Source organism: Ursus americanus, chromosome 34 (genome assembly GCF_024610735.1).
Source record: "Ursus americanus isolate L20-20 chromosome 34, mUrsAme1.1.p, whole genome shotgun sequence".
Classification (NCBI taxonomy): domain Eukaryota; kingdom Metazoa; phylum Chordata; class Mammalia; order Carnivora; family Ursidae; genus Ursus; species Ursus americanus.
Window position 1 is genome coordinate 24,743,004 of NC_142160.1, and position 27,311 is coordinate 24,770,314.

Sequence of the window (27,311 nt, forward strand, 5' to 3'; positions counted from 1 at the left end):
TCTCTACTTTCTGCCAGTCCAACTCCTGAGAAGTACCTCTGTTGTTTTCATTATCAATTCCCGACTTTCAAAGGGTTAAAGAAACTTTTCATAGGTTTACTGGTTATTTGCATTTCTTCTTCCCTGAACTATAAATTTCTAATCTTTCTGTCTCAAATGGATAGCCAATTGAATTATCCTATAAATGATGATGGGACAGTCTTCCACTACTAATTTACACTGTTTTGACTGGCTAATCCAAGGTACTATAAACAAAGTCACTGTCTTACACAACCCAGGGGATAGCACTCAGGGGTTGGACCCCCAGTGGTGAGTGGCAAGATAGAGGGGTAGTCTCTGGTAGTGGCATGGTTGGGGCATTTTTCAGTAGTGATGTTGAAGTAGGGGCTTCCAGGCTGTGATGGGAAAAGTCTGCAGTGGTGGGGGCAGTGTACACAAGTGTTATCTATAGGACTAAGAAATTTGTTTTCTTTTGTTTTTGTTGGTTTTGTTTTGAGGAAGTATTTCATATAACAATACAGTGAATATACTTGGTACATCTAACTTTGCACTAATACAATGTACATCCTTGTACGTTGACCTTGGATAATAAGCACAATACTTTCAAAGGCTAGAATCCAGTACAGTGACTTGCTGAATTAGAAAATACAGACAGGTATCTTAGATTTTGCTGGAAGCAAATGTCATCTATTAGAGACCTCACCTGGGTTTTGGAGTGCTGTCAACTACCCCCTAAACACATGAACTGCGTAGGAGGAAGTTATCAAAATAACGGTCTATGACCGCGAAGAAGGGTTAATAGACAGAGTTCCTGAACACAGTAAATGCCTACTAAAGGACCTGAAACTCCAAAATGAAAAAATTTTAAAAACTAAATTAAAAACTAATTATAAAATATCTGGGCTTAAATTTTAACAGAATGCGTTCAATATACTGCTATTAAATATTAAGGTAGCTGGTTTACCCTTATTTAAAAAAAAATCAGGGTTTTTTTTTGTTTTTTTTTTTTTGTTTTTTTTTTACTCAAACAGAGGTTTTGGAACCTTAAATTCCTTTTTTAGTATCTATTGAAATGATGCCTAATTACAGATATCATTTATTGAACATTTTAACATTCTTTTTACATGCTTCTCATGTAAATCTCATAATTGCTGATATCTCTTATCTCTATTTTGGAGATGGTGCAGCTAAATCCTAAAGACTCAAAATTTCCCTAAGATCACCCCACCACTGAATGACAGAACCTGCATTTCAAGTGGGGATCACACTAGCAACCAGTGTTCTATACTACCTGACATCTTTTTGTCAACATTCTAGAGCAAGTAGCACTGGAATTAAGTATTGTTTGAAAATGGGGGGGGCAATCATATTCATTTTTAGAAACAGTGCTTTGAACAGCAATTCATTCCAGTTACTCAGTTTTCTACTTCTTGAGTCTATTTGAGAAAGTTCAATTTTTACAGAAAATCATCTATTTATCAAAAGTTTGAACATTCTTAACATCTACTTTTAAAGAACTGAAAAAGTATTTCAAAAACAAGAGATTAAAGTTTACCTTGACTCTGAGCCAGATGAAGAATTTTTGACGTAACATATCTGGCAGTATCTGATTCTGTAGATTCAGTATTGATCTTCTCCAGCTGAGCCAGGAGTCCCACGATCCGAGAATTATTGGTAAGGCTAAAAAGAATGTTATTTTATATTAGGACACATCCTACATCCCTTGTAAATTCAATACTATAAAGATCACTGTTTAAAAAAAAACAAAACTCTACTCTCTCCTAAAAAAATTAAGCATATTTCCCTACTCTGTTTTATAGCTTAACATTGCTGAAGTTCTATTAATTTAAATGAGAAACACATTCCATTTCAGAAAACCATAAATGTGCATTCAACCCTATCCAGCAATCTTATATCACACCTTGAAAGTTCACCTTTCCACTCTCCGAAATACTTTTTACATTTCCTATGCTCACCTCAAAACTCTAATCATCCCTCCCACCCCAGTCCATTCTCAGTCCTGCTTTGTAACTGTTACAAGCCCAAACAGGAACACACCATCCTCCCACTACCACATCCTTAAACCTATTTGATTCTCTACCCACATTCTTTCTTCCTTGTTCTCTTTCATTATACATTTGCACATTTGATACTGTTCTAGGTATTACCAACAGTAAACAAAACAAAAATTCTTGCCCCCTAGAGACTGAACATTCTAATGGTGAGAGACAAAGTAAATATGTAAATAATCATACAGTGTTTAAGGTGGTGGGAAGTGCTATAAAGAAAAGCAGCTTAGGGGGAATAAAAAGTGCAGGGGAAGGGTTGCAATTTTAGACAGTGGTCAGGGAAAACTACATTGACAGGATACCACGGAGGGAAAGGTCTGAAAGAAGTAAAGGAGTAAGCCATGCAGAAACCTGCAGAAAGAGCTGTCCAGGAAGGAGTCACAACCACCAAGACCCCAAGGCAGGGGTCTGCTATACTGAGTTAAAAGTGGGGTGGCCAGTATGGCTGAAGCAGACCCAAAGGAGAATAATAGTAAGAGTGGAGGTCAGAGGTGGGGGGGGGGTGAGGTGGGAGAGAGCACCACCATTTAAAGCTTTGCAAGCCACTGTAGGGATTTTGAGTTTTATACTAAGTGGGATGGAAAGTTTTTGAGAAGAGTAATGTGCTCTGATGTTTTTAAAAGGCTCTCTTTGGGGACGCCTGGATGGCTCAGTCGTTAAGTGTCTGCCTTCGGCTCAGGGCGTGATCCTGGCTTTCTGGGATCGAGCCCCACATCAGGCTCCTCCACTGGAGCCTGCTTCTTCCTCTCCCACTTCCCCTGCTTGTGTTCCCTCTCTCGCTAGCTGTCTCTCTGTCAAATAAATAAAATCTTTAAAAAATAAAAAATAAAAAAATAAAAGGCTCTCTTTGGCTGGTATGTTGAGACAAAGAACAATTCCTCCCCTCTATACATGACCCAGCAACCCTTCCTGCATTCTCAGTGTATTTGCTCCTTCAATTAATCTTGCCCTGATTCATCATCTCACTCTTTCAACTGTATCATACCCATTGGCACACTAATATGACATAGGAAAGCTCCCACTAACTACCACCCCATTTCTCTGCTACTCCTTGAATGAGGTGCTTGTACTTGCTCTCTCCATCTCTGTACAACCTGTTCACTTTTCAAGCTTGCCTTCTGCACCCCGAGGTCTCCCAATCTCCTATGGTCACTTCCTTCCTCGTCATACTCAGTATGTCAGCACTATCCAAATCCGAGAACTCCCTCTTCTTTCACAATGACTCCACTCTCTCTTTATCTTCTTCCTATTACCACCTCTCTGAGATCCCCTCTATTGGCTCCTTCTCCTATGACACATTTCTAGAAGCTGATTCGTGGGCAGCTCTATCCTTAGCCCTCTTCTTTCCACTCTCTCCACTCTTCGCCAGTGTGATCTTATCTAATCCCACCGCTGTAATTATGATCTAAATGCTGCCTGGCTCCTACACTCAACTCCAGCTTCACCCTGATAGCTTACCCAATCTAATAAGCCCAATATAAAACAATTTCTAGTTCCTCCTCTCAACGTATTCCTCTTCCAATCTTAACCCACCCAAACCTAAATGAAACCATTGTTGCTCAGGAAAAAATCTGGACTCCCTGCCTCACACATCAACCCAAAATCAGCTCCATCTCTGAAACAACTCAGCTTCATCCACTTGTCTCCATATCTGCTATTACTACCCAAGCCCAACAATCACCATCTCTACTTGGAAATCACAGCCTCATAACTACTCTGCCTTCATTCTTGCTTACCAATAATCTATTTTCTCAGTGATTGTCTTTATCTTTTTATTTCAAAATAATTATAAATACTCACAGGAAGTTGCAAAAACAATAGAGTGGTCCCTTCTACCCTTCACTTAGTTTTCCCAATGGTTACATTTACATGAACTATAGGGCAACAGCAAAAACCAGGAAATTGACAGTGGTTAAGTATATATTTGTATACCAATTCATCACATGTGTAGATTTGTAGAACCACTAATCTCATCAAGTTGGTATCCAGCTAAAATAAACCTTCAATGGCTTCCCTTCAGACTTTAGGTAAAATCTTAGTTATCACAGCCTTAGTACTAAGCCCACTGTCATCTGACTTCTGTCTACCTTTCAGACTTTATTTCTCACAACATTCCCCTCATGCACTGGGATCCAGCTCAATGGCTATCAGTTCCCTGAATACAGCAAGTTTTTCCCCAACCACAAGATCTTGCTGTCCTCTCAATCAGGAGGGTGATTTTTCCCAGCTCTATTTAGAGCTGGCAATTTTGAATTTCAGGCTGTAACCCAAACACGTGACCATTTCCTCACCAGCCCGTCCACTTCCGATATTAAAAGGTACCTAGAGAATGTATTACTATTTGAAATTATATAAACTCCACAAAGGTAGAGACCTTGCATGTCTTATTCTATATACCCAGTATTTCAAACACTGGCTGGTACAGCACAAATAATAAATATCTAGAAACATGAAAAACAGTGTGTTTTTTTCAGATTAACTATGCCAAGTGCTTTAAATTTGGAGCTACTTCAACTGAAAAGGTATCTGAAGTTTGAAAATACACATTAAGCATACATTTGAAAATGGGCCTAATGTACCATTTAAAATAATGCAATATTTCCTATTTTTCAAAGAGCCAGCATAACATAGACATAAAGATATATATTGATATGTATAAATCTTCAAGTATAAAAACCCCAAAAACTTTAATACTTTCAGTATAGTATCACTAACAGTTTTAAAAAATATACAAATTCAATACAATATATTCTTTAGTGTGTGTGTATATATAAGAAAACATTACACACACACACACACAAAAACATGCATGGAAATGATGACCATCAAATTCAGAATAGTAATTATCTCGGGATAAGGGAGAAAAATGTAATTAGGCAATAGTACACACTGTGTAATTTTTTTATTCCTCGGGTGATCAGTGCACAGGTGTTCATTATATTATTCTTGAACCTTTTTGATTTTCAGAAACATTTCACAATTTTTTTAAATAAAAGAATTCTGTAGAGATAAAACTATGTTACATGTTTAACTTTGTACATATTTTCTTTTTCTTCCAGTGTTGCAGGAGGAAGGAATGATTCCTTAAAACTGTTATCATAAGTCTGAGCAAAAACATTACTATGGAAAATTCCATAATGAACAAAAAAAGAAAAAAATAGTATAATGAACCATTGTGTGCTCATCACCCAGCTTCAACAATCATCAATCCACAGACAATCGTATTTTACACATACCTACCTACAGGCACATACATCAGTGGGCTAATTTTGAAACACATCTCAGAAAGATCATTTCCTCTGTAAATACTTTGGCATTATATAAAAACTCTTCAAAATATATATAACTACACTATAACTACCATACCAAAAACAGTAACAATAATCCTTTAATACCAAAATCTAGTCTGAATTCAATTTTCTTAAATTTATTAGTTCATTCTCATTCTCTCTCACATTTTCTTTAATAGTGTGTACAAAATCAGAAACACCAAATGAGGTTTATACATTGCATTTCTCTTTTTATCTACAAGTTTCCTATTACTTTTTTTTCCTCACAATTTATTTGTTGAAGCAGCTTGACTGTCCTATAGTTACCCACATTCTGGACTTTGCCAATTACACACCCACAACATAATTAACATGTTTGTCTATCTTCCATATTTTCTGTAAACTGGTAGTTGAATTTAAAGCCCTAATCCGATGAAGGCTTGACTTGGAGATGTGAGTTCCTTATAAGTGGTACTATAACCTTCCACGACAAGGCAAATAGTGTCTGGTTCTCTTACTTTTGTAATATAAGCAGTCACTGGTCACCAATGCCTAGATCCATCACTCCGTTTAGGATTGAAAAACAGTATCATCCCACTCCTCCTTCACACGTTAACTAAAACAACTCCATAAAGAGAAAAATTCCTTATTTGATGATCCAGAGGTACAACTCATCAAATAAAAGCAAAATAAATGCTGGTTTTTTAACTTACCTGTATTTACCAGTTTTCAGAAGAATGAGTTCATTCCCTAAAAACCTTCCCAGGTAACCAATGAAGTATTCTGGTTTCATGCATCAGTATGAACTCAAAAATTTAAACACATTTGATATTTTATCCACTGCAATTATAAACACTCGATGATCAGTTAATGGGAGCTTCCTAAGTTGGCTCCAGAGTCCTTTTGATACGACCCTAGTCTTTGATAGCTTTCTGGCTTTCTCTACAAAACTCTGAGAGTACCTGAGACCCTATCATAAAATCTACAGTCAAAACCTACTTTCATAAACATACTCAGAAACTTGGACACCGTGTTGAGATTTGCACTGATGATCTAAAAGCACCAGAGGGGAAATGCTGGCACCACAGCGCAAATCAAGTCCGTGACATCAAACTGTACCAGCAGTCACTGTGCTCTTCACCACCCTGCACTCAGTTAAAAACAAAAATTCCAGTTTCACCCATGACTATGTATCTTTTTAATATTATGTGCGTGCATTAAACATTTCAGCTGCACACCAAACATGATGGTTACCTTGGGGTAAGAAAACCTGTGATTGTTCAAAATGCGAGCTGAACAAGCCACTTTTTTCACAAACATCATCTTTACTTCAAAAAAAAAGTCAAAAAATAATAATAAAAGAAATTTTAAACAATTGACAAAGATTATTCAGACTGGGGAATTTGGGCACACATTTTTTGGAAATAAACAAAATGAGTCTATCATTTCAAGAGAACAAATGACAGATTTGTTGCCAATGATAAAATCTGGTTTTTGAGCAAATTTAGAATTTTGAAGAATGTGGATCTACCATCATAGCCTTGACAGCTTTCTGCTAATTAAAAAATTTCCTAGGTGCCTGGGTGGCTCAGTCAGTTAAGTGTTCAACTCTTGATCTCAGCTCAGGTCTTAATCTCAGGATGGAAAGGGCTCCATGCTGGGTGTGGAGTCTACTTAAAAGAATCTTTTTTTATTCTGATAAAAATCAATGGTGATATTAATACACGTAATTTTTTAATACTATGTAATAAAATGTACCACTATTTAAAGTTCTGCATTAGTCATGGAATCAATTATTTCTGAATGAACAATGCTAGATGTTACAAATTTAAAAATGGAAATAAATCATTCAAGGTGCAAAAAAAAACAATGGAATTTAATGTAACAGAGAACAGAAAGTTCACGAATACAGTTTCAGACTCCACACTGCAATTAACCTTCAAAAAAACTATTACTTAGCAAGAATATCCATTCCGATTTGAATTTCAAGCAATATGGCTTTATTTCCAAAAAACATTATTATCATTTATAAATGTCTATTATTCATTTATAATTATTACTCTTGCTTTAATCATATTTTTACTGTTCCTCTACAAATACTGAACACACAGCTTTATTTTCCTACTTCATAAATCAAAGGACAATTATCCACAATTATCTAAAAAGGCCTTTTGGGACATCTGGGTGGCTCAGTTGGTTAAGCGCCTGCCTTTGGTCCAGGTCATGATCCCAGGGTCCTGGGGTCGAGTCCCACAGCAGGCTCCTTACTCAGTGGGGAGCCTGCTTCTCCCTCTGCCTGCTGCTCCCCCAGCTTGTGCTCGCTCTAGCTCTCTCTCTCTCTCCCTCTGACAAATAAATAAAATTAATTAATTAATTAAATGGCCTTTTATTCAAGTACTTCCACCTTTTCTAATTTCATATCTACATGAGCCCAGATTTTCTTCGTATTCTATAACACAAGAACACCACACATGCACAAACTATATACACATGTATAATATGTGTACATATTATATGTAATATATACTTACATCATGACAGATTGAACTCAGAAACAGTTAAGAGAAACTAGCCATCTTCTGTTAAGCCACACATTAGATTTGCAAAAATGTAATGCAATAATTCTAGTCTTCCATTCTTGAAAATAGTTATCTCTAAAACAAAATATTATGTTACTATATAATTGGTTTATTGTTATTTTTAAATGAATAAATAGGGGCCTGAGTGGCAAAGTCAGTTAAGTGTCAGACTCTTGAATTCAGCTCAGGTCATGATCTCAGGGTCATGAGATGGAGCCCTGCATCAGGCTCTGCATTCAGGATGGCATGTGCTTAAATTTCTTTCTCCCTCTCCCTCTGCGCCCCTCCCCCAGTCCCTCCGTGCGCATGCAATCTCTCTAAAAATAAATATTTAAAAAAAATTAAATGAATAGTTTTAATTTCTCAGTTTTAATGTATAATAATGTAAATATCAATAGCTAAAATAACTCACATCAACAAAAACTTTTTGGAGCCTTCATCACTTTAAGAGAGCACCAAGAGGTTCTGAGCTAAAAAATCTGAGAATCACTCCTCCAGGCTTATCTTGAACATTTTATGCTCCTGACCTAGAATCGGCCCTTTCTCCAAAGAGCCCTGGTTCTTTTTGGTGAGAAATGATATTAAGAGACCAAAGTTTGAGAACTAAGGAGCAAAATATATCTTTAAAACAATTCCATAACCCAAACTTAAGAGAAATTTGCATTAGAAAAACCAAACTTCTGACATTTAATAACAGAGTAATTCTTAAATTTTCTCTAATTAGTATTTTTCTTAAAGGTCATCTCAGTACTTTTCAGTAGTTAATAAAACATCTACTATTCAAAAAATTCACAAACATATAAAACACACTAAGCATAACATACATTCAATTCTATTCCTAACTAAGAATTTATCAGTAACTCTTTAAAATTTTAAATTACACCACACATAAAAAAAGAAAAAGAAAAAAAACCTTTCATCTAAGTGATTCCTTTCTGAGAATCATGCTCTTTCAAATGATGGATGGATGAATAGATGGATAAATTTTTTGAAGGGAGGCAAATAAATGGAAACTGAGAACACAGGCAAATCAATTTCCCTCTCCGTTTCTACTTTTCTCATCTACAGAATGAAAACTGAACAAAATATTTTAAGACACCCCAACTCAGCTCTAAAAATGTAAGGTTGTTGGCCCTTATGCTGAAAGAATCATAGGGTGAACACCAGAGAACAGCTCTACCTTCTGAATAATTTTTAGACTTTGGAAAATCTGGGGAGCGGGGGGTAAGCTATACAGCTATTCAATGGACAATATGAACTACACTGAGAAAAGTTGCAAATAACACAACTCAGAATTACTTACCCTACTTTCAGATGAATCAAAATGAGGCTAAGACCAAACTTCAGAGATTCAATTTATGATTGTTAAATACTATATAGTGAGAAAATCATGGAATTGAAAATATGATCAATATGAAATACATCAAATCAAGTTAACTTTCAAATGAATACTTTAAAGACAGTATCACTCAAATATTTGTTTCATTGTAATGGTCTCCTACTGCTTTGATGTTTCAGTTTACTCTCAGTCTTAGAGCTATTTTTCTAAAAGCGTAAATGTTCTTGGATATCACAAAAGTCCCAATGATGTACAGATACTGTCTTTGCAACAAATAGTTTCCCAAGTGCAAGTGCTACAGAACCTATGTTCATAGGATAAATAAATGTTATCATCTTTTTTACCTTAAAATGCAAGTAATAGAGCTGTCCTCATAAAAAACGTAAAAACATCTCACAGCAAAAAAATCCACAGAAATATACTAAGGTTTTAGACTGAAACGTGACTCACAGAAACTAAGATTTAATTTCAAACAGTATGGCTTTATTTCCAAAATGCACATTATCTTTCAGAAATGTCTGTTCCTCATTTACAGGTCTTTTTTAATTTGCTTTTATTACTTTTGCTTTGTTTACATTTTTACTGCTTCTCTCCAAATACTGAACACACAACTTTATTTCCTTCCATCATAAATCAAAGGACAATAGAAATTTCATTATCATTCTTTTGTAGAAAGAATTAAATATTTAAATATGTAAGTTTGGAAAACAATATTCTTCTAACTGGAAGCGAAGAGTAACTACTTCTCTGACTCCCTCTTATAATTAAATGTATAAAAGGCTTCTTTAACAATAAATTCTAGTTCAACACTACCAAGTGACTTATAGACAACCAGTAAAAACTTGTTACAATTTTAAACTGCCTAAATTTATACTAGCATCAGCAATAATTAGTCAAGTTATCCTTTAAATTCCTTCACCAAAGTTAATTAAATGCTAATTATTTTATATTCATTATTTTTGTAACTTCTCTGGTCATGTTCCACACTGGGATTTTAGGTACATGTTTGTGGCTAACTGCTTTGGCCTGGTATCTGTTCTATCTTTCAGAGTAACAAGCTTCACTCAAGCATATGGCCACCTTCTCATTTTTAGCTTAATATAAAAGTTAGTGTAGGCTAGGTCAGAGGTTCTCAGTTTTGTTTTGGGGTTTTTCTAGGGGGTTTCTGGAGGGGGGGCTTTTGGTCTCATGATACCTTTACACTCAAAAATTACTGAGGAGCCACAAAGAGCTGTTATTTTCATGGGAAACAGAAATAAATCTAACAAACAACCTGAAAGACCAGTACACTGAAAACTACAAAACACTGCTAAAAAAAATTTTTAAAGATCATAAAAAAGGAATACGCTGTGCTCAAGAGTAAGAAGACTCAATGTTGTTAAGATATCAATTCTCCCCAAACTGATCTATAGAATCAAGGCAATCCAGTAAAAATCCCAGCAGGCTATTGCGTAGAAATTATAAAATTGATGCTAAATTCACATGAAAATACGAAATAGGCCCAACTTTGGAAATAAAAGAACAAAATTGGTAGACCAACACTAATTGCCACCAAGGCAGAGAGGTATCATCACTAAGACTAACATCTAAATCAGTAGAACAAAACAGAGTCCAAAAATAGACCCATACATACATGGGCAATTGATTTTTGAAAAAGATACAAAGCCAATTGACTGAGAGGATGATTTTGCAGGTACATATAGGCCAAACTTACCAAACCGTACTCTCTATGTACAGTTTGTTGCATGATGATTGTATCTCAATAAATTTGTTTAAAAATTATAGGGGGCCTAAGTAAGTTAAGTACTCTTAGTGTACCGATTAAGGCAGAAACTACACAGGAATGGTTGAAGTGTGTGAAATGAAATGTAGATTGAATTTACAGACTATTTCAAATTTTTTGGCTTTTAAGGGAATCAGATACATCAGGTAGTGACAGGAGAGCAGAGTCCAAATACTGGGAAGCCCAGATCTTGTTTAAATAGTAAGGAATGAGGGGCTCCTGGGTGGCGCAGTCGTTAAGCGTCTGCCTTCAGCTCTGGGCATGATCCCAGTGTTATGGGATCAAGCCCCACATCAGGCTCCTCCGCTATGAGCCTGCTTCTTCCTCTCCCACTCCTTCCTCTCTCGCTGGCTGTCTCTCTCTCTCTCAAATAAATAAATAAAATCTTTTAAAATAAATAAATAAATAGTAAGGAATGAAAGAGTTAAAGATTCAAGACAGAAGAATAAATGATTAAAAGACCTTGAAAAGGAAGGAGGGAGATGAAATCAATAACACAGGTGTCAGTATTAGTATCTGACAAGAAAGCAGACACATTCTCTGCTGGAGTAAATAACAGGAGGGTAAGCAGAGGATGGGATCAAATAAAGGGGAATATGTAAACTTCTGGTGTAAGAAACGTGAGGATAATAGATTGTATTATCTCTGTGATATCATGAGGGGAGGCCATTTGTTGAGGGTCTGTGTTTTTAAGACATCTGAGGATTTCAAAGGTTTAAAGGGTAAAGAGAAAGTATAAAATAATCATTACAAAAACTGAGAAAATGAACTTTTCCAGAAAACCACAGTTGCAAGATTGTTGGGCTCAGTTCAGGCCAACGATCAATAATTTTTAGTGGTATCTGCCACGTTAGTTCATCCTCCAGCATCATTTAGCTGCTCCGCAAAGGTTTATTCAGAGAAAGGGCTTTGTCAGATGTGTGTGAGGGAAAAATACAAAGTCAGGTAAAAATACTTCAGGTCTTTTCAAGAGTGTAATGACAGTGGATTCTACACTGGGTAAGAAAGGAGGAGGTGAATGAGTGAAAATAAAAGTCAATAGATTAGCACTCCAGGTAAGGCAGGGGTACAGGGCAGACACTGCAGCAAGGGAGCTAGAAAGATGCAAGATTATAGGAAGGGAAAAGAAAGATTTTGACCCTTTTCTATCTATCTCGATTCATCTTTCTGCATCCAGCTTTTTTCACAGAGCAAAATGACATGTATTGGTAGAAATTGTCATTTCTGTAAGATGAAGATCACTCGCAGTGTTCCCAATTTAGTTAGCCTAAAACAGTGACAAACATAACAATAAATATCCAATAAAATCTATCTCAGGAGAAAAAAAATGAAAACTAACCCTAGGAGCCAGAAGTTATCAAACTAATTTCATATTCATATGGAACAACAATCTAGTAATTTTACATAGTTTGCTAATCAACAGAAATAGCATTACTTGTTTGACCTAATCCAAAAAGTAAGGCTGATGCTCCTTCTTTTTGTTTTTGTCTTTGTTTTTTAAGATTTATTTATTTATTTTTGAGAAAGAGAGAGCCTACACGCAAGCGAGCAGGTGCACGTGTGCGTGGAGGGAGGGGCAAAGGGAAAGAATCTTGAAGCAGGTTCCCCCCAACCTTGAGATCATGACCTCTGCCAAAACCAAGAGTCTGAGGCTTAATCTACTGAGCTCAGGTCATGATCTCATGCATGGTGAGATGGAGCCAGGAGGTGCATAGGGCTCTGCCCTCAGCGGGCAGTGGACTTCAGGATTCTTTCCCTCTGCCCCTCCCCCCACTTGCTAGCGCTCCTGTGCACGCATGCTCTCTCTCTCTTTCTCTCTCAAATAAATGAAGTCTTTAAAAAATAAAAATTTAAAAACTTGGGGCACCTGGGTGGCTCAGTCGGTTAAGGGTCTGCCTTCGGCTCAGGTGATCCCAGGGTCCTGGGATAGAGCCCCAGGTTGGGCTCCCTGCTCAGCAGGGAGTGTGCTTCTCCCTCTTCAGGGGTCCCTCCCCCTAACCCCTCCCTTGCTCTCTCTCAAAATAAAAAAAATCTTTTCTAATTAAAAAATAAATAGGGGCGCCTGGGTGGCTTAGTTGTTAAGCGTCTGCCTTCAGCTCAGGGTGTGATCCCGGCTTTCTGGGATCGAGCCCTGCATGAGACTCCTCCACTGGGAGCCTGCTTCTTCCTCTCCCACTCCCCCTGCTTGTGTTCCCTCTCTCGCTGGCTGTCTCTCTCACTATCAAATAAATAAAGAAAATTTTTAAAAATAAATAAATAAATAAATAAATAAATAAATAAATAAATAAAACACTATCACTACCTAATTCCTTTCCTATAGAAATTACAAAAATACTTAACAATGAAATTTGTTATAACTGGAAAATCTAATAATTTAAGGAACAAATCTTTATCTAAACTGTATATACACTTTTCACTATAAAATAGAGTCAAATCATACCTGTAAACGCAAAGTTGTAAAAATGTAAATATAACATACAACACTGCTACAAAGCAAAAACTGATTATCATCAGTATTAATAAGCTGTCATTTACTGAGCCTGCTAGACACTCACTATTTAATCTTTACCATTTCATAATGACAGCATTATTACACTCATTATATGGATGAGAAAACTGAGATTTAACAGAGTTAAGCAATCTAGCTAAAAAAAATCCAAAATAGAATCAATCAGTTTGTCTGACTTTTAGCTGAAGGAGTACACAGTAAAACCTTGCTAAGGACAATTTCTTGGTATATAAGAGCTTTAATAGAGATGATGCTTTAACTCAGGGGTTAGTTAAAATCTTTCTGGAAAGAGCCAGACAGAATATATTTTAGGTACTATGTGCCATACAGTCTCTGTCATAATTACTCAAGTTTGCCACTATAGAGCAAGCGTCCAGACAATATATATAAAGCACAGCTGTGTTCCAATAAAACTTAATTTATATACACAGAAATTTCAATTTCATATAAACTTCATATGTCATAAATATTCTTCTTTTTATTTTTGTTCCCCAACTATTTAGAAATGTTAAAAACTATTCTTAGCTCATGGGCCATACAAAAACAAGAGGTAGACCAGATCTGGCCCATGGATCATAGTTTGCTGACTCCTGCTTTAACTGAAAGGTTAAACATTAATAAATATTAATTTAAAAATATAAATACAACATACAATTATTTAAACACAAATAATATTCTCAAATAAGGAGTTTCAAATAACCACTTCATATACTATTTCCATAACTGATACATATTGGTATTTAGAATTACAGTACCTTTTCTCTGATATTACTTTTAACTTGCTCATCTTGAGTTACTTCATTTCAACATTGCAGATAATCTGGAAGAAAAAAATGTTAATGATATTAAACACATAATTGTTTATATATATTAGATGTCATAAAAACCATGCCACTGAAAGTTATTATGGGCAACACAAAAGAACACCAAAAACCAAAGGAGAATATTTGAGTTTTATATGCTTCTGGCAAGTTATATCACTATGCAAAAATGTGTGACTATTACATGACCTAAAACTAGCCAGTAAAATGTTATCAAAATGAAAAAACCTAACACAACAGCCTATATGATCTAGTGTTAAGATTTCTTTTAAGACAGTTCAAATTATCCTTTCCTATTCTTATATACTCAGACAAACTATAGCAGTGTACTTAGTGTCCACTATTCACACAGTGGTCAAATCCTGGTAAATATGTAAGATTATTTCTATGTGAGAACACTTTTTAATAACAAATTATTTAGACGGTAAAAACCAACTATACCATCATCTCACTTAATATACGTAATATATATTTTCCCTCAATCAATACAAGTTTTATCATTAGAAAGTACACATTTAGGGGCGCCTGGGTGGCAAAGCGGTTAAGCGTCTGCCTTCGGCTCAGGGTGTGATCCCGGCGTTATGGGATCGAGCCCCACATCAGGCTCCTCTGCTGGGAGCCTGCTTCTTCCTCTCCCACTCCCCCTGCTTGTGTTCCCTCTCTCGCTGGCTGTCTCTATCTCTGTCAAATAAATAAATAAAATCTTTAAAAAAAAAAAAAAAAAAGAAAGTACACATTTAAACACTTTAAAACTTTAAATCTTGATTCACAGAATCTTTACAACTTTTCAGATTTATTTTGCAACTATCACTGCCCCCAAAAAATACAAACAAACAAACAAGCAAAAAAAACCCTGGACATCTTTTAATTTTATGTATCAATGCTTACTGAAGCAGAATTTTGTGGCATCACTAGACAGTAAAAAAATGACTGACAATTCAACAAGTTTCTCATATATTTATGCAATGTTTTCCTTTAAATAGCAATACTAAATAAACATGCAAAAGAATGTAGTAGATTTAGAAGCTATAGGTATTCTGGATGTTTTTCTTCAATTAACAAAGAATTTTCACTTCAATAAAACATATTTTTTTTCAGTTTCCTCATTAACTCAATCATAAAAAAGAAAACATAGGGGCGCCTGGGTGGCACATTGGTTAAAGCGTCTGCCTTCGGCTCAGGGCGTGATCCTGGCGTTATGGGATCGAGCCCCACATCAGGCTCCTCCGCTGGGAGCCTGTTTCTTCCTCTCCCACTCCCCCTGCTTGTGTTCCCTCTCTCGCTGGCTGTCTCTATCTCTGTTGAATAAATAAATAAAATCTTTAAAAAAAAAAAAAAAAAAAAATACATATATTTAGAATTATGTACAAAAATTACATGGACTGCTTTTCAGGTTGGCAAGAAATTTAAAACTGGCTGACTATTCTTTCTTTCTTTTTTTTTTTTTAAGATTTTATTTATTTATTCGACAGAGATAGAGACAGCCAGCGAGAGAGGGAGCACAAGCAGGGGGAGTGGGAGAGGAAGAAGCAGGCTCTCAGCGGAGGAGCCTGATGTGGGGCTCGATCCCAGATCGCCAGGATCACGCCCTGAGCCGAAGGCAGACGCTTAACGACTAAGCCACCCGGGTGCCCCTGACTATTCCTCCTTTTAATTGACTTTTAAAAAAGACTACAAAGTCAAAGTAATTTTTTCCCATTTCCCAAATTAACTAAGAATCAAAAAACCAAAGGAGGGAAAAAAAATCCTATGATTTCAAAAGCACTACTGCCGCCATAAACGTAAGGTTAATTAAGTTACTTTTACTTGTTGAGTGGTAGCACCTTCTCTAAAAGTGCATTAATAGCACACCTCATGAAAAGTTTACTGTGAATCTTATTAGAGCTGATAGAGTTGGAAAGGTTAATGCTGGGCACTTACATCACAACCAATTCTATTTCAACAGTTAAGAAATGATTCAAACTTCCAATTCACAATAAAATAACAGTCGAACAACAGGCATTCCTGTCCTCTCCCTCCCAGGACTTGAGTAAAATAAACAGCAAAGCAATAAAGAGAAATTAAGTTACGTTTAAGCCCACAGTGACAAAAGGAAAACTAAAGGGGGGGGCGGGGGTAGGTACCCTGTCCAGAAGAACTCAAGAAACTTGGAACCCAAGGACTTGGAGGTGCCAAGCACAAGAGAGGAAGAGATTGCTCAACAGCTAACGAAAATTGTAATTCCAAGTAACTTCCGACCTCCTCAGTATCCCATACCTCACCATTGTGGGAAATTTTCCACAGCCAGTCCTAGAATTCCTAACAAATAATCTTCACTAAAGAAACTGATAACCTCAAAGAATTCTGCTTTCTGTGACTGAAGAGTACCCCAGGAAGAAGGCCAGCTCTCAACCCCATCATCCTAGAGCTAAGCCAGTATTGTCCCTTATGGTCACTTTTTATAGCCTAAGGCCAGAGTGCCCCCAGAGAACACAAAAACTTTCTATTTTGAAAGTCTGTATTTGTTACAGTTTCATTAATTGAAATAACGGGCACCTAGAAGCAGAAGTGCTGCATTTCACCAAGTCTGTAGCTTTGCCAACCAACTGTGACAAAGCAAGAAATAGGCAAAGAAATTGAGACTGTATACAAGGGCGTAACTATAAAAATTGACCGTGAAGTTTAGGTATAATCTACTCATTCCCCTTTATTGGGTCATTTTCATCACCATAAAGTCACGTTGCTATTTCCGTGTCTTGAAGGAAAAAAATACACTCTCTATGCTCCCACTTCCTCAATCCAGCTACTGTCCCATTTTCCTCCCTCCCAAAAGCAAAGAGGTGTTTACACACACTGTCAGCAAGTCCTCTCTCCCCCTCCTCTCCTAAGCACACTCCAGTCAGGTTCTCCCCACCTCACTTGTCAGTCCACGTGACCTCCATTTCCCTGAATTCAACTGTTCATTCTCAATCCCCATCTTGTCTGATCAGCAGCATTTGCTTGAACTGGTCACTCCCTTTTCTTGGAAATACTTTCCTCATTTGGCCATACTCTCTATGTTTCCTTCATTGGATGCCCCAAGCTCAGTTCTTTCTTGTCCTTTTCTAACTCCAGTCCATTCCTTGGTGACCTCATCCAGTCTCATGACAATTCAACATCTCCATGTGGATCTCTAATAATACCACAAACTCAACATATCCAATACTGATCCCCTGACCTGCTCTTCCCTACTGCGTGTGCTCTCACCTCAGCTTTTTCAACTGTAGTTAAAGACAATTCTCTCTCCAATTCTTAGTCTAAAACCTTAACTTCCTCCTTGACTCCTGTCTTACATCGCACATCCAATCCATCAGCAAATCCTGATAATTCTACTTTCAAAATACATCCAGAATCTGATCACTTCACCATAGCTACTACCATGGGCAAGTCAACCATCCTAATTAATGTCCCTTCTACCTTTGGCCCTCTACAGTCTATTCTCAACAGAACATCCTGACTGATCCTTTTAAACCTTGGGGAAAAGAAAGAGGGGGGGAAAAAACCAAAAAACCTTAGGTAAATCTTGCCACTGCCCTGCTCAAAGTCCTGAGATGCTGTCCATTTCAGTGGCATTGTGGGCCCTAGGGGAACACCCTCAGCCCTTCCTTCCCTGACCGTATCTCCTACCTACAACTCGCCTCACTCACGCTGCTCTAGACACACTGGCTGTGCCTCCCTGCTTTCCTCCAATTCTTACCTTGCCCAAGCTGTTTCCTCCACCTGAAATGTTCTGCCAGATACCCTAATGATGGATCAACTTCCAAACTTCCTTTGCTTGAGTGTCGCCTTTTCAATAAAGCCTACTCCAACCACCCTATTTAATTCTGTAAACTACCTCCAGAATCCAGCATACCCATTGCCCCTTGCTTGAATCTACTGTCTTTTTCCAGAGCGCTTACCACCTTCTAATACAGGATGATTCAAAGATAACTGAACACTTTGAAAACTGTACTATTCAGTAACTGATTACATATGAACGAAACTGTGTCAAAATAACTTTTAAGGGAACAACCAGTTTAGTTCTATAAACTTTTTCATGCTCGATGGATGTCCCATTACACCACATGTATCAATCACGTAATCAAATTCACCCCAGACCCTTACCAGCTTATCACCACTGATAATGACAAAAGTAACCACAATGGGTTCCTTCATTTCCTCAAGGTTTTGAGAAAAGAGTGGTAGCAACCCAAGGTTCTTGATATATCCAAATAAGAAATCCCATGATTTAATATCTAGTATCTCACTGGTCAGTATTTCACTCATTTTAAACACCTTGCAAACTAGATAATTTATTTAACTCTGTGCATTGCTTATTATCTATATCTCCCTGCTAGAATTAAAACTCCATGAGGGTAGAAATCTACTTTGCTTACTAAATGCCTCCCAAGTATCTAGAACAGAGCCAGCACATGGCAGGTGCTAAAAAAAATTTTTAATGAGCAAATCAAGGTTTTAAAGACTTGCTTTGAGAAAATTTTACTACACAAATGTGAAAAAAAGTCTTCATTTTAAAAAATCTAACAATATGGCAGATATGGTATACTGGCATATGGTATCTAGCCCAATTTCCATCTAGTTTACCTTCCTGTACTACAAGAACTTGAAAGCTTTAAAAAAAAAAAAAAATTTCCCAGACTCCCCTGAAGCTAGAGTTCCAGCTGTGACTTAAATCCACCAATTTCAATCTCATCATTTCGTAGAGACTTAAAAAACTAAAAGGATGCCTGATTCCACGGGCAAACACAAACACACGCACATTCGGTTCTTGGACAGCAATGCATGCAGAGGTCCCAGAGTCTAGTCCAGGGTTTCTCATAAGCTGTTGCTAGAATTCTTAGAGCTCACCACTGAGGTGAAAAATTTTTTTTTTCTTTTTTACATTTGTGCACCAAGCAATGGCGATATTCACAGTAACCAATCAGTCATATATGGGGTGTATGGGTGGCTCAGGTGGTTAAGTGTCTGCCTTCGGCTCAGGTCATGATCCCAGGGTCCTGGGATCGAGCCCCACCACGTCAGGCTCCCTGCTCAGCAGACAGTCTGCTTCTCCCTCTCTCTCTGCCCCTCCTCCCACTCCTGCTCGCTCCATCTCTCTCTCTCTCTCTCTCTCAAATAAATAAAGCTTTAAAAAAAAAAAACCACCCAGCCATATGTGACAGTCCACAGTAGGACCATGTTCACTTGGACACAGTTTGCCTTCACAGTTGGAGGCTGCATGGCACACGGGAAGGATGGTAGTCTGATTCACCCCAGCTTCTCCCTTTCAAGTTACCTCCCCTAATCTGGTAACATTAGTAGCAAAGAATTATATATTGTCAATCATTTCACTAAACTAGCACAAGAGGAGACAGAAACACAAAACCCCATCTTTACAATGAAAACTACTTATCAGGGGTCCCTGGGTGGCTCAGTCAGTAAAGCCTCTGCCTTCGGCTCAGGTCATGATCCCAGGGTCCCGGGACTGAGCCCTGCAAGGGGCTCCCTGCTCAGCGGGAGTCTGCTTCACCCTCTCCCTCTGCCCCTCTCCCTGCCCCCCGTCCCTGCTCTCTCAAATAAATAAACTCTTTAAAAAAAAAAACAAACTACTTATCAATGGGCTGATACATGGGCTGGTAATTCTGTCATATTCCATTTTATCTGGGCTGTGGAAAACCATTTTTCAAGTGCAGCATGGCCCCAGCAATATTCAGAAAGCATTTAACTATAAATTATAATCATCTGACAAGTTAAAGATACTACTGGAATCTCAAAACAAACATGATAAACTTTTTGTTTAAAAAGATAAAATTACATACAATGAAAAGGCTGAGGTAAAGTTATATAGTAGCTGAACTTACTGACCAGAAAAGGGAGCCACCCAATTATTGAGACCCTAATGAGGCCAGAAGTACAATTATGCTTAGCAAAACGCTTGTACAAGGGGCGCCTGGGCGGCTCAGTCAGTTAAGCGTCTGCCTTTGGCTCAGGTCATGATCTCAAGGTCCTGGGATCAAGCCCCACATCGGGCTCCTTGCTCAGCGGGGAGCCTGCTTCTCCCTCTCCCTACAGCTCTGCCTACTTGTGATCCCTCCCTCTTTCTCTCTCTCACACTCTGTCAAATAAATAAATAAAATCTTTTAAAAAATAAAATAAAATGCTTGTACAAGATGTCTTAAGAGAAATTTTTAAAGTTCTACAGTACACTAACAGTAACTAACAGTAACATATTAACATGTCATGTTTAAATGTTTAAATATTTATTTAATAAATATTTGTTTAAATATTTATTTAATAAATATTTGTTTAAATATTTATGTTTAAATACCCACATAAGAAAAATAAATTTCTCTATCTAGACTGATGAGTCAACAGAGGTCACTAACTATATTAAGATTATATTCCATACATACTATGTATTTATGAATATTCTAAGATTTGAAAATGGTGAAATTAAGAAAACTTTTTTTGCTAGAGTACGGCCCAAAACCAACAAAGGACAGGATATTTAGTATTTTGTCCTCCTATCTAGAAACAAAAGTGTGTCTTGAAGAACAGTGTTGATGTCTGTACTGACAATGTCCCATTAACAGCTGGCTCCATGTGAAGATTTGCCACTCCTGTTTAAATAAAAAAAAATAAAAAGCTGACTTCACAACACTGTTTTCTTCACGAAGAGGTGCTATTGTCAAAAGCTCTGGGAGATGAAAAGAAAAAAGTTCTATCTTAAACTGTAAAAAATGATTAAGTTTATTAAACAAAAACCTGTTCACTCAAAAATGTTTAAAGAACTATGTTACAACCTGAACAAAGAGCATATAATCTCCCACTATATGCAAAAGTCCAGTGGCTTAGTGGATGAAGAGTTCTCAACAGGCTGTCTGAGCTGAAAGGTGAAGTGCAGAGTATTTTCACAAACACAATAGGCTAAGTGCTTCGAGGACAAATTATGGCTACGGAAACTAGCCAACTTAGCAAACACTTGTTATCACATGATACAAGTGAACAACTCTCTGCAAGACCTTAGACAAAATATTTTGACTTCATGTGACCAGATTCTTGGGGAAAAAATCATGTGACAAAAGAAAACCTTTATAAAACTGCTCCTTTTGCTGCTTGAGTTTGAAAATGAAAAGGGGTATCTGCAAATCTCAAGTCTAACTGACCTAGAGGAACAAAATTAAAAAGCAAAATTAAACAGGATTTTCTTATTTTCAAACAAGTGTAAGACTGAATGAGGGACCCTTTTCTTTGAACCTGCTAAGGCTGAGAACTTGACTTTGAGGGAGAAGAATTTTATGTGCTGTGATCTGATTATACACTCAAGATGAGATTTACTCATCTGTCCCTTAAAAAGTGCTGGATTTCTATGAAAGAGTATTGTCCTGGAAATCATAGGAAAGTAATGAACATATGGCTGCAGGTTTTCAACTTCTCAAGTAAGAAATAATTTTGTTTTTTAAGAAGCATCAAGAGCAAGGAGGAAATCATCTTATGTCAGTTGAAAATGAAATCTGTCAATGGTTATTTCAAGTTCAACACAGAAAAGAAAACATTCAAAAGAAAAAACAAGTTTCATATGAGAAATAAACTTCATTCTTTTAGTTTTAAAAAATAACAATTTTATTGTATAAAGCCTTTTCATAAAAAATCAACACATAATTGTTTGTAACTTCTGGACCTAAATTTGAGCCTCAAATTAGTTTAAAAAAAAGTTTGTGTTTTTTCCCAAATTCTGCTATAAATTACATCTTGGACTCTACTTTTATTAATATTATTTTGACCTATCATTTTTAGTAGCTTTGCTATTTGACACTGTTAATGTTCACATTGTAAATAACGTTAATTAGAATCAAAGTGGTAGTGGCAAAAAGATAGAAAAGCAGACCAAAAGAATGTACATTAAAGTCTAGAAATAAATGCACACATCTATGGCCAACTTATTTTTGGCAAGGGTACCAAGACTACTCAATGAAGAGAGAATACGAGCATACCTCAGAGATATTGCAAGCTCAATTACAGACCACTGTAATGAAGCAATTATCACAACAAGGCAAGTGAAGTGATTTTTTTAGTTTCCAATGCATATAAAAGTTATGTCTACACTATACTGATAGTCCATTAAGCGTGTAATACTAGCACAATGTCTAAAAAAATAATGTGCATACCTTAATTAAAAAGTACTTTATTGCTGGGGCGCCTGGGTGGCACAGCGGTTAAGCATCTGCCTTCAGCTCAGGGCGTGATCCCAGCGTTGTGGGATCGAGCCCCATATCAGGCTCCTCCGCTGTGAGCCTGCTTCTTCCTCTCCCACTCCCCCTGCTTGTGTTCCCTCTCTCGCTGGCTGTCTCTATCTCTGTCAAATAAATAAATAAAATCTTTAAAAAAAAAAAAAGTACTTTATTGCTAAAAAGTGCAATGCTTTCATCAAGTCATAATCACCGATCACAGATCACCACAGCAAATAATGAAAAAGTCTGAAATAACACGAGAATTACCAAAACGTGACATACAAAGTGAGCAAATGCTGTTGGAAAAATGGTGCCAATAGTCTTGCTAGATGCAGCATTGCCACAAACCTTCAGTTTGTAAAAAAACACAGTATCTGCAAAACGTAATAAAGTGAAGCACGATAAAATGAGCTATGCCTGTAGTCCCTTCTATTGCTGGGACAACTGGACTTCTACATGCAACAGAATGAAGTTGGGCTCAAACCATATTATAAAAATTAACTGAAAATGGATCAATGACCCAAATATCAGTGTTAAAACTTAGCAGAAAACATGGAAGTAAATCTGCATGACCTTGGATTTGGCAAGAGATCCTCAGTGACAAAAGCAAGAGCAACAAAAGAAAAAAAGACAAAGTGGACTTCAAAATTAAAAACTTTTATGCATCAAAGGACATTATCAAGAAAGTTAAAAACAAACACAGAATGGAAGAAAATATTTGCAAATCATATATCTGATAAGAGTTTAATAGCCAAATATATTAAGAACTGCAATTCAACAAAAAGATAACTCAATTTAAAAATGAACAAAGGACTTGAGGGGCACCTGGCTGGCTCAGTCGGTGGAGCATGCGACTCGGGGTTCTGAGTTCAAGCCCCATGTTGGGTATGGAGAGTACTTAAAAATATGTTTTTAAAAAATGAGCAAAGGACTTGAATAGACACTTCTCTAAAGAAAATTTTCAAACGCCCTATAAGCACATGAAAAGATGCCCACCATCATCAGTCATTACAGAAATGCAAATCAAAATCACAGTATTACTTCATACCAACTAAGATGTCTATAATTTTAAAAATGGTAAATAAGTGTTGAAAATGTAGAAAAAATGAAACGCTCATTTGTTGCTGGCAGGAACGTAAAAATGCTGCAACCACTGCAGAAAACAGTTTGGTAGTTCCTCAAAAATCTAAATATAGAATACCCAGCAATTCTACTCCTAGGTATACACCCAAAAGAATTGAAAACAGGGACTTGAACGGGTAATTGTACATTAACGTTCGTAGAAGCATTATTCACAACAGCCAAAGGCAGAAACAATTCAAGTGTCCACTAACAGATAGATGAACAGACAAAATGCGGTATATACATACAATGGAATACTATTTGGCCATAAAAAGGAATGAAGTTCTGACATACACTATAACACAAACCTTGAAAACATTATGTTCAGTGAAATAAGTCAGATACAAAACAACAAATATTATATGCTTCCACCTATATGAAATATCTAGAATAGGCAAATTCATAGAGATATAAAGTAGATCAGAAGTTTACCAAGGACTGGAGGCAAAAGGAAATAGGGAGTCATAGTCTATTAATAATTACGAAGTGTCTGTTTGCTGTGACCAAAAAATTTTGGAAATAGTGAGGTTCACTGCACAACTCTGTGAATGTAATTAAAATCAATGCCACTGAATCAAAAGCTTAAAAATGGTTAAAATGGCAAATTTTATGTTAGATACATTTTACCACAATAGAAAAATTATTAAAAATTAGCTTACATTATTTAAATTATTTTTTTTAATTTTTTTTATTTATTTTTTTTAATTTATTTTTTTAATTTATTTATTTGAGAGAGAGAAAGAGCATGAGCAGTGGGGAGACACAGAGAGGGAGGGAGAAGCAGACTCCCGGGGAGCAATAAGCCCGACATAGGGCTCGATCCCAGGACCCTGGGATCAAGACCTGAGCTGAAGGTAGATGCTTAACCGACTGAGCCACCCAGGCGCCCCAAGCCTATCTTTTAAAAAAATGACTCCCATTTTAGCTGAAGTCAGTAATTTAATAGAAATTTATTATCTTCACTATATGAGGTTTTAAAAATCATGAAAAGGAAAAACATTAGTTTCCAGAATGGTAAGGTAAGTTTAACTACCTATTTGCTTTTCATGTAAGGTTCATTAAAGTTTTTTGTGTGTGTGCTTTAAAGAAAAATAAAACTACTCTTGTATACATCATATACCACAAGCCATAATTTATTAATATCTTGTGTAGTAAAAATCTGTGGTAAGACTCTTAGGCTTACTTATATGAAGTAAAAAAATAAAGTGGGAAATTCAAGAAATGGAAAACTTGTTTTTCCTACCTGCGTTACTAACTCACATTAGAGCTTATACCCTTTATGGGGATAGAGATCCACATGAAAGAGTAGATAAATTAACTGGCCAAAATAAACAAATGCACAGGGAAATATTCTATTTCAAAAGAGCATTAACAATCATTACTAGAAGGGCACATGGATGGCTCAGATAGTTAAGTGTCTACCTTCGGCTCAGGTCATGATCTCCAGGTCTTGGGATCAAGCCCTGCATCGGGCTCCCAGCTCAGCAGGGAGTCTGCTTCTCCCTCTCCCTCTGCTTGTGCTCTCTCTCTCTCTTTCTCTCTCTCTCCCCCCTCCAAATGAATAAATAAAATCTTTAAAAAAAAAAAAATTACATAAACCTAAAATTTCAAATGCTGCCCCACCAGCTTTGAGACTCACAGGGTCCCAAAGGCCTAATGTCTTACCAAATGTATTCCCATCTACCACGAAAGACTTCACCCAGCTAGTTCCACCATCAGCTGAACCAGCTGCACTCCACTCAGTCCTCAAGCTGTCAGCCCTGAGAATTATTCAAACTAATCACATCCTCCCGTGACGGTAGTTCATCCTTTTGTTATTACAAAGTCTGCCTGCCATGGCCTCTGTGACTGGTTCGCCTTATGCCCAAATGCAACCCCCATGAGACATGCAGTATCCTCCACTCCCCAGTCGTGAATATAGGACTAATAAACTGTTACTATCATCTGGTCAATGTCAGGTAGTAGACATCTCATACTATTTAAGACAGAAGATCTCTCCTTCACCAATGAATTGAATAGGTGATCAAAAAACAATTACTATATCTAAACTTTCTCTTCACACTAGTATCACTGCTGCAGATGTTCTAATTTTTATGCAGGAATTCCCTGAGACCTGAAAATTATTTCATGGACCCTTCAGGGTATAAAGAAACAGAAAGGCCGTAGGTAGGGCTGGTGCAGACCACAACAGGTACTGGTCCACTGTGGTTCTAAGCTAGTACATACAGCAAGACATTCCTGACCACCACAGTTTCCCGATTTTATTAATTTTTTTATAAAGTAAAAATTCAGTTTATTCATCTGTTTATGACACAGTACACAAGAGGCAAAGTGTTTCACATTACAGATTTTGTTTCCGACTCCTTGGAATGTTCATTTCTTTGGCCGATAGAAGAGACTAGACATGAGAGGCAGGCCATGCTTAGGCAACTGAAATAAAGATGAGGAGGGGGGCAATGCTAACATCATCCTCGCAGGGATGGGCACAAGGGGACTACTGGTCACAAGCTATTTTCTGGAACTATTAGCTAGAAACAAAGGACCACCACTCTTGGATACTCATGCCATCATGGGCCTCAGTCAACCCCACCACACAGGTACAGCAGCGCTTGCAGGGAGTTGCCTTTGGTGTCTTGCTGGATGCAGTCATACAAGAACCTGCCATCCTTTCTCTTGACCTCAGACCTAATTTTCAACATGTCCACTTCACTGTGAGAGATACCATGACTCTATTCAGGACTTCATCAGGGCACCTGGCTGGCTCAGTCAGTAGAGCCTGTGACTCCTGATCTCGGGGTCATGAGTTTGAGTCCCACGCTGGGTGCAGAGATTACTTTAAAAAAATTTTTTTAAAGATTTAATCAGGACTTTGGGGCGCCTGGGTGGCACAGCGGTTAAGCGCCTGCCTTCTGCTCAGGGCGTGATCCCGGCGTTATGGGATCGAGCCCCACATCAGGCTCCTCCGCTATGAGCCTGCTTCTTCCTCTCCCGCTCCCCCTGCTTGTGTTCCCTCTCTCGCTGGCTGTCTCTATCTCTGTCAAATAAATAAAATCTTTAAAAAAAAAAAAAAAAAAGATTTAATCAGGGCTTTATCACGAGTCCCTTTGTCCTTCTCGGAGTCATACAGTTGGTCAGCAAAATTTAAGGGCTTGTTCTGAATGCACTGGATCAGGTTCAGGAAAGCATTTTCCAGGTTTCCTTTGACCTCCTCTTTGAGGCTCTCCAGCATGTCATAAAGATTCAGGAAAGGATTATTCAAAGTATCATTTATGTGCTCTGACCAAGTAAACACATTAAAAGCGAGAGTTTGGGACACATATTTTCAGATTAACCTAACTTTCTTTCTTTTGATAGGATTAATTAATTTGTAAAAGAACAAGTGAAAATGACAGTAAATCTTGACTTCTACAAGGTCTTGGAAAAGTTTTCTTACTGTATCTTCCAGACTCCAAGGTCCTTGAGTGTAAGGGATTAAGCCTCATTTGTCTTTGGGTCCCCCAATGCCTGGAACAGTTCTTAATAGTTTGCTAAAGTCTGTGCTCTAGATAAACAAATATATTAACTGAATGAAGGATGTAGAAATATGGCTCAG

At 37.2% G+C, this 27,311-nt stretch overlaps 1 protein-coding gene across 4 annotated transcripts in view; it reads right to left on the minus strand.

The window, feature by feature from the left end:
- The window catches only part of AGTPBP1 (ATP/GTP binding carboxypeptidase 1), a 160,962-nt gene that overhangs the window by 119,086 nt on the left and 14,565 nt on the right, over positions 1 to 27,311 (minus strand). Inside the window, exons 1-3 of one of the 4 annotated variants that reach the window (XM_045780979.2) lie at positions 22,535 to 22,717; positions 14,304 to 14,368; positions 1,556 to 1,680 (exon numbers count right to left, since the gene is read on the minus strand). In XM_045780979.2, the coding sequence (XP_045636935.2) occupies positions 1,556 to 1,680; positions 14,304 to 14,335 (157 nt within the window). In that variant the 5' untranslated portion in view covers positions 14,336 to 14,368; positions 22,535 to 22,717. Of the gene's footprint in view, positions 1 to 1,555; positions 1,681 to 5,856; positions 7,055 to 14,303; positions 14,369 to 22,534; positions 22,718 to 27,311 lie in introns of those variants that run through there. The other 3 variants (XM_045780977.2, XM_045780980.2, XM_087858806.1) reach the window with 3 other exon arrangements.